Source organism: Mustela nigripes, chromosome 4 (assembly GCF_022355385.1).
Source record: "Mustela nigripes isolate SB6536 chromosome 4, MUSNIG.SB6536, whole genome shotgun sequence".
Lineage (NCBI taxonomy): Eukaryota > Metazoa > Chordata > Mammalia > Carnivora > Mustelidae > Mustela > Mustela nigripes.
The window spans coordinates 12,444,726-12,458,012 of NC_081560.1; the positions used below are offsets into that span (position 1 = coordinate 12,444,726).

The 13,287-nt window shown below is 47.2% G+C and overlaps 1 protein-coding gene across 5 annotated transcripts in view; it reads left to right on the forward strand.

The window, feature by feature from the left end:
• DENND11 (DENN domain containing 11) overlaps positions 1–13,287 on the forward strand; it is a 52,748-nt gene that overhangs the window by 20,372 nt on the left and 19,089 nt on the right. For all 5 annotated transcript variants that reach the window (XM_059396253.1, XM_059396255.1, XM_059396251.1 and 2 more), the window contains one exon: positions 8,589–8,742. In XM_059396253.1, the coding sequence (XP_059252236.1) occupies positions 8,589–8,742 (154 nt within the window). The remainder of the gene's footprint in view (positions 1–8,588; positions 8,743–13,287) is intronic.

Here is a 13,287-nt window from a genome sequence, read left to right on the forward strand (position 1 = left end):
AATAAATCTTTGCAGGGGATAAAAAGGTAGACCGTACCGATTCCATTTGGAAAAAGGAAGGATGAGAACTCCAAGCTGCTCTTAGTCCCTAATGATAATGAAATTCTGCTGGGCAGGGCTTGCAAAGCCTTCTTGTCCTGGCAGGGCAGTGTGTTCCTTGCTGAAACCCTGGTTCTGTTATTGACAGCCCCCTTGCCCATTTTCCTCCATGGCTCCTGGCTTTGCCTTCTAGGAGGTTCTTTGTCCATTTTCCACTGTAACCACTTTTGAAGCAGGCATGCTCTCCAACGTGATCTTCTTGAGGCTGCATAGCTGGAGAACACATTTCCCACTGGTGTACGTCTGTGCGTGTAAGGGTTTCTTTAAAGATTGAGAAGTCACAGGCTTTTATAGACAAGGCAAGTGACAATACAGATCCCTCAAAAACTAAATAGTCTTCTGGTCTGTTTGCTTCCAGTCTATTCCAGATAAAAGTATCCACTGCCGAAGATTTCTTTGGGGTCTTAGTTTTAAATCCCTGGACGACATACTAGTTACTGGTGTCTGTGCTTGGCGTCTCCATCTTTCCTCATTTTTTTTTTAATATTTTATTTATTTTATTTGACAGAGATCACAAGTAGGCAGAGAGGCAGGCAGAGAGAGAGGAGGAAGCAGGCTCCCCGCTGAGGAAAGAGCCCGATGCGGGGCTCGATCCCAGGACCCCGGGATCATGACCTGAGCCGAAGGCAGAGGCTTTAACCCACTGAGCCACCCAGGTGCCCCCATCTTTCCTCATTTTAATGGCAGCCGCCTTGAGGCCGCACCCGAAATCTGATCTTTGCAAATGGGCGTGACTCCTGTGACTCTACTCCTAACTAGAGACTTCCACAGAAGCTTTGAAAGAAAAAAAAAATTTTTAAGATTCTATTTATTTGACAGAGAGAGCATACAAGTAGGGGGAGTGGCAGGCAGAGGGAGAGGGAGAGGGAGAAGCAGACTTCCTGCTTAGCAGGGAGCCTGATGCAGGGCTCGATCCCAGAACCCTGGCATCATGACCTGAGCAGAAGGCAGATGTTTAACTGAAGGAGCTACCCAGGTGTCCATTTGAGAGAAGTTCGTCTGCTTTTGGGGTACAAAAGCAGTTGACTTTTCCAGTCCTATGGGATCCCAAAATAATTGGAGTCCTGAGTTCCTGAGTTCTTCAGGACACACTGCCCTTAGGTGGCGTCTCCTTCCATTTCAGCTTGCGAAGCAGCCAGTCCTTACCTGTTGCATCTTCTTCATCAGGAGCAATCGCTGTTTTATTTCTACCACTTCCCCTGAAGTTACACGTTCCAGTGACACAGGGCCTGTCTTCTAAATTAACGAAGTTCTAGCAAGTTTTTGCGACAGCAGAACAAGGGCTCCCAGCTTTCCGGCCTGCAACACCTCTTCTCACCACCTTCCCTTGCCGGCTGCTGAGCCAAAGCCCACAGTGTCTTTTCTGATACGGGGTGACTCATTTCCAGGTGCCATCTTCTGCTTTTGCTAGAGTACAGGCAAGCCGCTACAACAGAGAGACCCCACATATAGGGACTCAAAGGAGAACGATGTACAGCTTTTCTAGCACAACAGTCTCAGAGGGAGACCAGCTGTCCAGGGGGGTAATGGCTGTGTTCTGCTGGGTCATCCTGGGACCCAGGGCGTTCCGTCCTGTCTGCTCCTATCTCCTAGAGCATTGTCCTCGTCCGCGTGGTAGAAGTGGACGCACTGTTATCAGGTCATGAACTTCTGGCATGCAGGAAGAGGAAGAACCACAGGAATGCCCCGAGTTAAACACATCCCTTCTCCTTACACGCCATCGCTCAGTTCTTCATTCCTAGACATGCTTGGTGGCAAGAAGTCTGGCAGTTGTGGTCCTTAATGAGGTGACTGTGTGACGAGCTACAATCAGAAAAGTCTATTGGGGCACCTGGGTGGCTCAGTGGGTTAAGGCCTCTGCCTTCGGCTCAGGTCATGGTCCCAGGGTCCTGGGATCAAGCCCCGCGTCGGGCTCTCTGCTCGGCGGGGAGTCTGCTTCCTCCTCTCTCTCTGCCTGCCTCTCTGCCTACTTGTGATCTCTGTCAAATAAAATAAATTAAAAAAAAAAATCTAAAAAAAAAAAAAGAAAAGTCTATTACACAGGGAAGAAGAGAGTGGCAGGCTCTACCACTGGCATAAAATGAAAACCCTAGGAGCACCTGGGTGGCTCAGTCAGTTCAGCATCTGCCTTCAGCTCAGATCATGATCCCAGGGTCATGGGACTCCCTGCTCACTGGTTAGCCTGCTTCTCCCTCTCCCTCTGCCCCTCCCCCTCTCCTTGCTCATGCTGTCTCTTTCAAATAAATAAAATCTTAAAAAAAAAAAAAGGAAAGAAAGGAAAGCCTTCACCCAGTTCCCATATCCATCCAGTAATCCCAGTAGTTACTGTTAATTTCTTCTCTGTCTTTATAAAATGTGACACAAGTGGATATTCTGTATCCGCCCCCCCCCCCCCCCCCGCTTTTCATGGACAAGTTAACCATGTCATTTTGTACCTTGCCATTCGCAATGATCACTATATCTAGGACATCATACTCTCCTATCAGTACAGAGAGTATCGTGTCTCACAGTTGTGTACGTGCCCTACAGAGAAGATCCACACTTTCTTTATCAAGTCTTTTTTATTGATGGACATTTGGTCATTTCCAGTCTCTTGCTATTATGGATGATGAATACCTATGCACAAGAATCGTTTCACATATGAACAGCATATGTGTACCTTAAATTTCCAGAAATGAAATTGGTGGTTCAAAAGGAAGAGGCATTTATAATTGTAATAGATATTGTCAAATTGCTTTCCATAAAGATGGTGCCATTTTGCATATCCCCAGTAATGCAGGACAATGCTGTTTCCTCCCAACATTGCCAACACAAAAACAAAATGTTGAGAGTTTTGGCATTCTGATGGGTAAAACAAGGTACATGAGTTATAGTTTTAATCTGCATTTTCCTGTGAGTGAGATTGAGCACCTTTATATTTGTTTGAGTTACTTGTTTTTCCTCTTCTGTGAATCATGTCTAAACTTTGGTCCAGTTTTCTTTTTTTTTTCCTTTTTTCTGGTTATTGGCTTTATTTCTAGGAGTTCTTTGTGTAGTAGGGAGATTTGTTCTTTGTGAAATAGACTGAAATATTTTTCCACTTTGTGACTCATCTTTTTTAAAATTTTATTTGTTTTATCATTATTATTATTATTTATTTGACAGAGGGAGACGCAGTGAGAAAGGGAACATAAGCAGGGGGAGGGGGAGAAGGGGAAGCAGGCTTCCCATTGATCAGGGAGCCCGATGTGGGGCTCCATCCCAGGACCCTGGGATCATGACCTGAGCCACCCAGGTGCCCCAGATTTTATTTCTTTGGGAGATAGAGAAAGAGAGAGAGTGAGTGTGTGTGTGTGTGAGCGAGCAGAGGGGGGGCAGAAGGAGAGGGAGAGATAATCCCAAGCAGACTCTGCTGAGCACGGAGCCTGATGTGGGGCTCAATCCCACCACCCAGAGATCATGACGGGAGTTATAATCAAGAGTCTGACGCTCAACCGACTGAGCCACCCAGGTGCCCCGTCATTCATCTTTCCACATTACCTTTTGTCATGCAGATGTTTTTCTTCATTGAATTCATTTATCTTTTCATGGCTCCTAGATTTCCAGTCACAGCTGGGAAGGTTTTCCAGCTTGGTGATTACAGAGGACTTGAGGTGACACGAGAGGAGGGTCTTGCATGAGGGTGTGAGGGGGGAGGGGGGAGTATTTGAGGTAAGCCCAGGCAGGGGCTGTATTGGACTACAGCAGTGACTTGTGTCTAAATTAACTAGACTTGATTTCTGAAAACATTGAGTCTGTGTTTTCTATCCATTCTTATTTTTTGCACCCCAAATTAATTTACTAGATTTCCTCCACAACTCCTGGCCTCAATATCTCTCTAGTTAGTCCTTCGTGTGACTAGTTCTTATTAATCAGAAGACATTGGAGAAGTACCTTATAATTTTTAAAACATAGAAAAAGAAGGAGGAGTGGAGGAGTGTTACGGAATAAAAGGGACTTAGAACCCATTACCAGATCTCTGGACTGTGCTTAGATCATGATTCAAACAGCCAAGTGTAAAACGTTTTGGGGACAGTTGATATCATTCAAATATGGGCTTGGTATTAATTTATATTCGGGCTTCATCATTATTTTTGATAGGCGAGATATGGCATGGTGTTTATGTTCTTTTTTAAATAGACTTTATCAGTTAGAGATGTATACCAAAGTGTTTCTGGGTAAAATGTTAGGATAAGGGATTTGCTTTTAAAGTATTCTAAGAAGAATGGCAGTAGGGGGATAGGGTGCAGGTATAACCATGTTGATTAAATATTAACACTCTTGAAGCTAAGTGATGGGTAATGGGGCTTCAGATTCTTTTTTCAACTCTTGGTATAAGTTTAAAATTTTCTGTAATGAGAAGTGTAAAACACCAAAAATAAAATTACCATGTAATTATTGTAGAAGACTGAAAAAAAGAGAAAAGCTCAAGAAAATAAAAAGAACATGTTCCCACCAGCGAGTCATATCTGCCATTAACATTTATATCCTTCTAGTCTTTTTTCCCATATGTAAATATATACATATACAATAAAAAAAATACAAGGCCATTCAACATCTATAATGCCTGAGCTGATATGGTAATCTTCCCATGAATATCATGCATCATAGTTCTCAGCATCATGGTGGTTCCAAGCATTTTGGTGTATAGATATAGCATGATTTATTTAACTATATCACTGCCATTGGGCTTTTAGGTTGTTTCTTTAAAAAAAAAAAAAAAAAAAGATTTTATTTATTTATTTATTTATTTTTTATTTTATTTATTTGAGAGGGAGAGAGAAGTAGCAGCAGAGATAGCGAGACAAAGCATGAGCAGAGAGGAGAGGGAGCAGCCTCCCCACGGAGCAGGGAGCCCAACATGGGGCTCGGTCCCGGAACCCTGGGATCATGATCTGAGCTGAAGGCAGCTGCTTCACCGACTGAGCCACCCAGGCGCCCCTTTTCAGTTATTTCTTATATTTTGCCCCTGGAAACATGAGCACCGCTGTAGGTAAATGATCGTTCATATCCAGATACAGTCGTTTGAGCCACACTCCTAGAGATGGAGTCACGGGGTCAGACAGTACATGCAGCGTACAATGTGATCCAAATTGCAAGCGCCCCTCCAGGAAGGTGGTATCCTTTTGTACCTACCCCAGAAGTCAAAGGGATGCCTCTCTTTCTGTACTTGCGAATCCAGAAGACAGATAGGCTCAGACCGGGAGCGAGTGCACGGAGCAACGCAGGGTAGCTGTCCCACAGAGGCATTTCTGGCTCTGACATTGGATGCATCATTGCTGGGGCGTGTAGGGGAAGGCAGGGTTAGCTGCAGTGGGCGTCCGCGTGGTCACAGGAGCTCATGTTCTGTCCGCGAAGGGGCTTGGGCTTAAGGAGAGCCCCGTGTCCCTGGCCCTGCAGGGAGCTCTCCATCTGGCCTGGACGCTGGCCTGAGGCTTCAGATCAGTTAGCATATACCGTGGGCCTCGTTCCCTAGTGTTTACGAGGTCCCATCTCTTGGACTGCCTGCATAGATGGCTTAGCCTATGTTTTGGTGTGGTACTTCCTTGTCTAAGCATCCATAGAGACAAGATCGCCCAGAAGGTCTCCTTTTGCACATCTCTGAAGCTCAACACACCTCCCAGCTCTCAACCTTGCTTCAGTACCTTTCGGGTTATCTTGGTGTGGCAGCTCGCTCATCAGTGTTGTCTGTTGCAAAATCTCCAGTGGGTTTATATTTCACGGCCTTCGTAGAACAGTTGTAACATTGACCTGGAACTGCCAGTTCTGTTTATGCCCATGCTCATATGCAGTCATCCATACCAGTGCCTTGTTCCGCTCTGCCCGTCAGAGATCTCTGAGACTGTCCCAGGACAGGCTCCGGAAACTAGCCTTCTGTCTAAGGTTCTCTAACGTAGTGAGCTTTTCTTTAGAAAGCCGGTTCAAGTATAGCGTTGTTTTTATTTTTAAAGATTTTATTTATTTTTTTGACAGAGATCACGAGTAGGCAAAGAGGCAGGCAGAGAGAGAGGAGGGAAGCAGGCTCCCTGCTGAGCAGAGAGCCCGAGGCGGGACTCCATCCCAGGACCTGGGATCATGACCTGAGCCGAAGGCAGAGGCTAACCCACTGAGCCACCCAGGCATCCCTAAGTATAGCATCTTAAGGTAGTCAAACAGAAAAGACCATCAATCGGGCATCCAATCCACAACCTAGGAAATAAAGAGTGTCACTGAAATTACCCTGGATACAGGTAAAGCCCCCCTTTAGTGCAGAAAACAGTGTATTGAAAATACAGTGAACTGATTCTCCCTGTTCCTTTAGGGAAATTACATCCTAGTGAAAACACCTTTGAACTTCATCATCTTTGCATTCTTTTGTGTTAAGCAAATTTTTGTCAGTTGGACACACATCCTTAAAGGGTATCTGGAATCTGCCATTGTCTCAGAATTACACAGAGCTGAGGCACCGTGGGTTTCCCAGGGAGCACACGAGTAAGAGTGAAAGAAAGGGTTATAAGCCCCCACCTCCCATCGGCAGGCATTGTTAGGTCACGGGATTGCCTTCTTGTGCAAAGCTTAGAACGGAATGTATAGGAACCCCCAAATTAGAGAGCCTCCCCCTCAACACACCCCAGAGGAACTTACCTGAGCGATAAGTTTCTAAAATGTAGTTGATGTTGATTTTTTTTTTCTTTTTTTAAACATGAATTTGTCCCAAGACCTCCTGCAGGGGCTTGGCCTGACTCTTCCCCCTTTGCCCTCTTCCCTGTGTGTCGGGCCCTCACCGTGCGCCCGGCTACATGTTGCAGGATGGCTGGGGAGGAAGGAGCCGCGCGTTGTGAGCGACCAAAGTGGGGCATGAACTGTGTGAGGTGTTCTTTCTGCTTCATTTTCCTCTTAAAGACTCTTGAGGTGATACTGGTATCTCTGTCCGAAGGTGAGTGGGGAAACAGCGGGTTTTGAACAGTGTGGTAACTTGCCTGAGATCTCACCGTATGGGGTGGAGGCATTGCCTTGGCGTCGGGATCCGGGGGTTCCTCTGGAGAGGAGGCAGTTCCAGGGCAGCTGGCTCCTGGCTGGACTGTGAGAATCTTGACCCTGAGCAGTTTATGCCCAAGTTTGGGGTCGGCCGACAGCGATAGATTGAGGCGCTTGCCTACTGTGGTCATGGTTGTTCCACAGCTAACCGTGATTGGCTATATTTTGACTCTTGATTGTTGCAATATGATGGAAGTTGTAGGGCACCAGGAAAAAAAGACTGAAAGGGTTGTAATGCCTTGTATTCCTCCCTGTGTTTGTTTCCTAAGGCTGTGCTAACAAAGTACCCCAAAGTGGGGGGTTTAAAGCGGCGGGAATCCTCTTATGTTCTGGAGGCAGGAAGTCTGAAATCAGGACGTCGGTAGGGTTGGCTCCTTCTGTGGCCGTGAGGGAGAATCTGCTCCTTGTCTCTCTCCTGGCTTCGGATGGTCTGCTGGTGATCTCTGGTGGTCCTCACTCCTGACCTCTGCCTCTGTCTTCACGTGGTGGTCTCATGTGTATCTCAGTGTGTCCAGATTGCCCCCTTTTGATAAGGTCATTGATCCTTTGGACTAGGATCCACTCCGGTGACTTCTCTTTAACTTGATTATCTCTGTAAAGACTCTGTCTCCAAAGACGGTGCTCTTTGGTACTGAGAGTTAGGGATCCAGCAGAACTTTTTTCTGGAGGAGAGTGGAGAGGGACAAATCACCCCTGAGCACCCCCATTCAACATGGCGCCACAGAATGCCCACAATGCTCCTCTGCTTGACCCTGAACACCCCCATTCAACATGGCACCACAGAACACCCACAATGCTCCTGTGCTTCCCTTGAAGGCAGGATTCTCCATGTCCAGGTGCCCCCAGGGATTCAATGTGGCTTTCTTGGCTTGGGGGACAGTTGACAGGGCTCCCCACAGCCCAGTCTCTGCAGGCTCAAGCAGTTGGGTGGGAAAATAAGAGATTTTGAGGTTTTTATTATTTAATTACTTGATGCTGAAAGTATGAGGCCTGGTGACATCCAGTAATGATTGTTTTCCCTTGAGACACTGAGGGGTCAGCTTCCTCTGAGTCTTCTATAACAAAGCAAACAAGCATGGTTTCTCGACAGCGAGCGGCTTTAAGCTGGGGATTTAGGGTCTTGCCAGCTGTCCCTGTCTCTGTGTTCTCCGGGAAGAGCCACACGTCCGTGAGCACACCTTGCCCTAGAGGCGTGGACGGTAGTCACAGTGTGTTCCTTCTGTGACTTTCCCTCAAGGAGGAGAATGTGATCGAAGGCGTCAGGGAGAATCAGACCCCCACATTCGAGCTTTCTGTAAGGATCTTCTGTAGCCAAAGTAGGCATCTGAGGCAACTTCAGAATGGGGGTCTTTTTGGTTTATCCCTTTGTCCTTAAGCGTTCTAGCCCGTGGGACGAGGGGCGTGCGTGGCAAGCACCGGGGCCAGAGCTGTTCTCACTGTGCGTGTGTTTGCAGACACCAGCTGGAGACGCCGGGCCATTACTCCCATCTGGCTGCGTTCTATGAGGACAAGAAAGGGGTGCTCCACGCCGGGCCGGGGAGAGGCGGCAGCCTGCCCCCTGTCTACTGGCTGCCTTCCATCCACCGATACATGTACCCCGAGATGAAGGTAGGGCTAGCCGTGCGCTCACACGGTCCTGGACTTGTGTCTGCTACCGTGGTTGTTGTTGTTGTTGTTTTTTAAATTCCTAAGGAATTTATGTCTGGGACCTATGCCCAAAGTTTGGTTTTGATGGGTTTCTGACCTAAGCATTTGGGTTCTTTTAAGACACAAGGCAACAGTATGCTTTCTAGACGTGGCTGTCACCGTGGAGCAAAGCCACGTGGGAGGCTAGGCCAGTCGTGGCGGAGTCCTAGCGGGGGGGAAGGGGGCTTTGATCCTGGTATTGGCTGAGATCATTTAAAACCAGACCCTTGAACTAAAAAGATGAAAGAAGAAGAACATGGTGAACAGATGTCCTGTTCTGTGGTTACCGTCTTCCTGATGCTGCCTTATCACATTTTGTTCCAAAGTCCTTTGCCGGGGTGCCGGAATGTGTTCCTTCACAGTTCACAGCCTGAGGTGTTGGGAGGCTGCAGAGATGAGTAGGAACGTGAAGCTCCTTCTCCCTCCCCTGCAGGTGGTCACAAGCTAAGTCAGGGGAAACAGAGCTCCCTGGTGGGGATTCTGTGCCGGGGTTTGAGAGGAAACTCTGACATCTTCAAAGAGGAGTTGGTCCCTGAAGTACTTGGCTGGGTGAGAAGGAAGGAATGCTGATTCCAGACGGGGGGGGGGGGGGGGGCTCTTGGGAGTCGTGGTCTGTGGCTCTCTCAGAACGTGGGTGTTCTGCCAGTATTTGTCTATACCTGATGCACCATCTTTTTAAAAAATATTTATTTATTTTTAAAGATTTTATTTATTTATTTGACAGAGATCACTAGTAGGCAGAGAGGCAGGCAGAGAGAGAGGGGGAAGCAGGCTCCCCACTGAGCAGAGAACCCAATGCGGGGCTCGATCCCAGGACCTTGAGATCATGACCCAAGCCAAAGGCAGAGGCTTAACCCACTGAGCCATCCAGGCACCCCCCCCCTTTTTTTTTTAAGTAAAGGATTGTTTCATAAACCAAGTGAGGTCTGTGAAGGTTCAGTGACTTACGGCCTTACAGCTAGGAGATAGAGCCAGGATTTAAACATGGGGCTAGAGCCACAGCTAGTACACGCTCCCCACCAGCCCTGTGGAGAGGTGGGTGGAAGAAATCACAAGGCAGGTTTACAGGACAGAGATGCCGCAGGTTCAGCTCCAGACTGCCACGGTAAAGTGCAGTAAAGTGAGTTCAATGCAGTGTTTGGTGACAGACTGCAGTGAAGTGCAGACAAAAGTTATGCTTATACCATGCTGTAGTTTCTTAAATGTGCAATAATGTGCACATTTATATTGCACAAAATGTGCAATAATGCTGTATCTAAAAAGCAAAAGTACATACCTTAATGAAATAATATAGTGCTAAAAATGCTAATCATTATCTATGCTCTCAGTGTATCATAATCACTGATCATAGATGACCATCATAAATAAATAATAATGAAAAAATTTTTTTTAAGATTTATTTCTTGGGGTGCCTGAGTGGCTCAGTGGATGGGGCCTTTGCTTTCGGCTCAGGTCATGGTCTTGGGTTCCTGGAGTTGAGTCCAGTGTTGAGCTCTTTGCTCAGCGGGGAGCCTGCTTCCCTCTCACTCTCTCTGACTGCTTGTGATCTCTGTCAAATAAATAAATAAAATCTTTAAAAAAAAGATTTATTTCTTTATTTCATTTAGAGAGCATGAGTAGGAGGGGGGAAGAGAGGGAATCTCAAGCAGATTCTGCTGAGCACGGAGCCTGACACGGGGCTTGATCTCAGGACCCTGAGATCATGACCTGAGCTGAAGCCGTGAGGTGGGTGCTTAACCGACTGAGCCACCCAAGCACCCCAATAATAATGAAAATTTTGAAAAATTGTAAGAGTTACTAAAATGTGACACAGAGATGCGATGTGGGCAGCTGCCATTGGGAAAATGACACCAACAGACTTGCTCGGTGCAAGGTTGCCACAGACTTTCAATTTATAAAAAATGCAGCAACTGCGAAGCCCAATAAAGTGAAGGGCGGTAAAATGAGGTCTGCCTGGAGTTTGACTGGGATTGAATTTCCGTGTCAACTGACCAGGAGAGAAACGATTGGAAAAGTAGGTTGGAATCGAATTGTAGAGAACCTTAAATACTTGAGCAATGAATATGAACCCAGTAGGTACCAGTTAGGGTCTTGCCAGGAGAACATAAACTATGTTAGATATAGTAAAGAAACTTCATTTTTTAAAATATTTTGTTTATTTATTTGACAGAGCACAAGCAAGGAGAGTGGCAGGGAGAGGGAGAGGAAGAAGCAGGCTCCCCACAGAGCAGGGAGCCTGATGTGGGACTCCATCCCAGGACCCTGGGATCAGGACCTGAGCCAAAGTCAGACACTTAACCCACTGAGCCACCCAGGCGCCCTCCAAAATACTTTAATACGTAGAATCCATAACCTAGGCACTGGAAGGCTGAAAGAACAAAAAGGGGCAAGGGAATCTAGATGTTTGTATTTATAGATAGCTCCTACCTTCTGTTAGCTACCCCAATGTTAATGGTTTGAATTAATACATATTTACTAGCTCACAGTTTCTGTGAGCCAGGAATTCAGGCATGTGTTGGCTGGGTCCTCTGCTTCGTGGTCTCCCATGAGACCGTAGTCAAGGTTTCAGCCAGGGGTAGGGTCTTGTCTGAAGGCTTGACTGGGGAAGTATCCACTTCCAAGCTTACGTGGTTGTTGGAGGATTGGTTTCCTTGAGGGCCAGTGGACTGAGGCCTTCGGTATGGCTGCCTCTGTGTGGTCCTTAGTCCATAGCAGGTGGGTCTCTCCAACACGGTAGCTTGGTTCATCAAAGTCAACGAGCGCAAAAGTCTCCTAGCAAGGGGGAAATCAAAATCCTTTGTAACCTAACTGGAAGTGACAGCCCTGCAAAGTCGCCGTCTTCTGTTGGTTAAAGCAAGTTGCTCAGGAGAGAGGCTTACATAAGGCTGTAAATAACAAGAGGTGGGGATCACCGAGGGCCCTCTTAGAGGCTGCCTGCTGTGTGCCCCCTCCCAAGGCTGGGATAGCAGAGGCCAGGATGACATTATCAAAATGACAGGGGCTTGAGGAAGGGCCCTACACAGCCTGTGCTCAGGTATCTTAGGCTGTCTGCACCTGCTGATGCTGGACCCTTGGGGGTGGGGGGAGTTGAGGGGGGATGTGGCTCGGCTGCAGCTGCTGGGAGAAGCTGAAGGCCAGAATCAGAGATGTCCTCTGCTGCTGGCAGAATACTAGCAGGAGTGAGACACTGAAGAGAGCTCCCTCTCCCTTCCAGCCAGTCATTTCATCCCAGGGGAGGAATATAACAGGAAGACGGCTGCCACGGGAGTCCAAGGAATGTCGCTTAAAGAGTTCCCCGCACCACAGTGTTCCCTGAGAGGCAGTAATTAAGAAATGTTCCTTAAGGGTCATTAGGTGATTCTGGGTCTGTATTGACTGAACCCTGACCTTGTCCTCGCCACTTCTAACTCTGACCCACTTTTTCCTTCTCACATTGCTGCTGGGCTATCTCAAACCCACAGGGAGGGGATCAGCATCTGACCTGGGTGTCCCAGGATTCCTCCTCCCCATAGGCCATGAAGGAGGGACAGCAGGGAGAGAAAGAAAAATCACCTTCTGCTTCTGCTCCATGGAGGGCAGCTCACGAGCACACATGTCAAACGCTACTTCCTGCAGGGGCAAAGGTCCTGGGGTAGGTCGCAGATGGAAATGTGAGTGACCTTGTTACAAAAACAATTTGTAAGTACTTATTAAAAATACCTGTACCCTTCGCTTTGGCAGTCCGGCTCCTTAGGATTTTTCCTGTATTTATAAACCACCAGAATACAGTGATGTCCCTCTAAGCATGTTGAAGTCAGCAGTGGAGAGAGTGGTGGAAAGTGAGAATGCCCCATATGTGAGACAGCCTGCATAAATAATGAATTAGGGCATACATCGTTGATGTGGAGGGTCTACCAGGAAGTGTTTTAGGGTGAGAACAGCAAAGTGCAGAAAGCTGTATGTGATACAATCACGTGCTTTTGTACAGTAATCACAGCCTCAGGTGTGGGCACATACTACACACATGCATCGGCGTGGGACAGGGCTTCGGTATGCACTAGGTTACTAATACATATATTACCCGGGGGTGAGCTAAGATATGGATGGATGGTGTGGATAAGTATAAAAAAGGAAAGGACCAGGAGAAAAATGACAGCACTTGAAACAGTGCCATATATATGACCCGTGGTCCTTTATGAAATATCGCATGTATGTACATATAAAGAAATGTCTCTAGAAGCTTTCTCTTGAAACATGATATTTTGTAGTCACAAGTTAAAAAGCATAAATATGTAGTTCAGTGAATTTCTACAGTGTGAACACCCCTAGGAAGAAAGGTTTACAGTAAGCGTTTAAAGGTAGGGTCAGATCTGGGACGATTGCAGAGACAAAAATCCCTGGCGAGGGAGGAAGGAAGGCTCGAGGCCTCTCTGATGGGTCCGGCAGTGCCTGGTAGACGTCCGCCGCGGGAGGTGGGGAAGTCGGAGA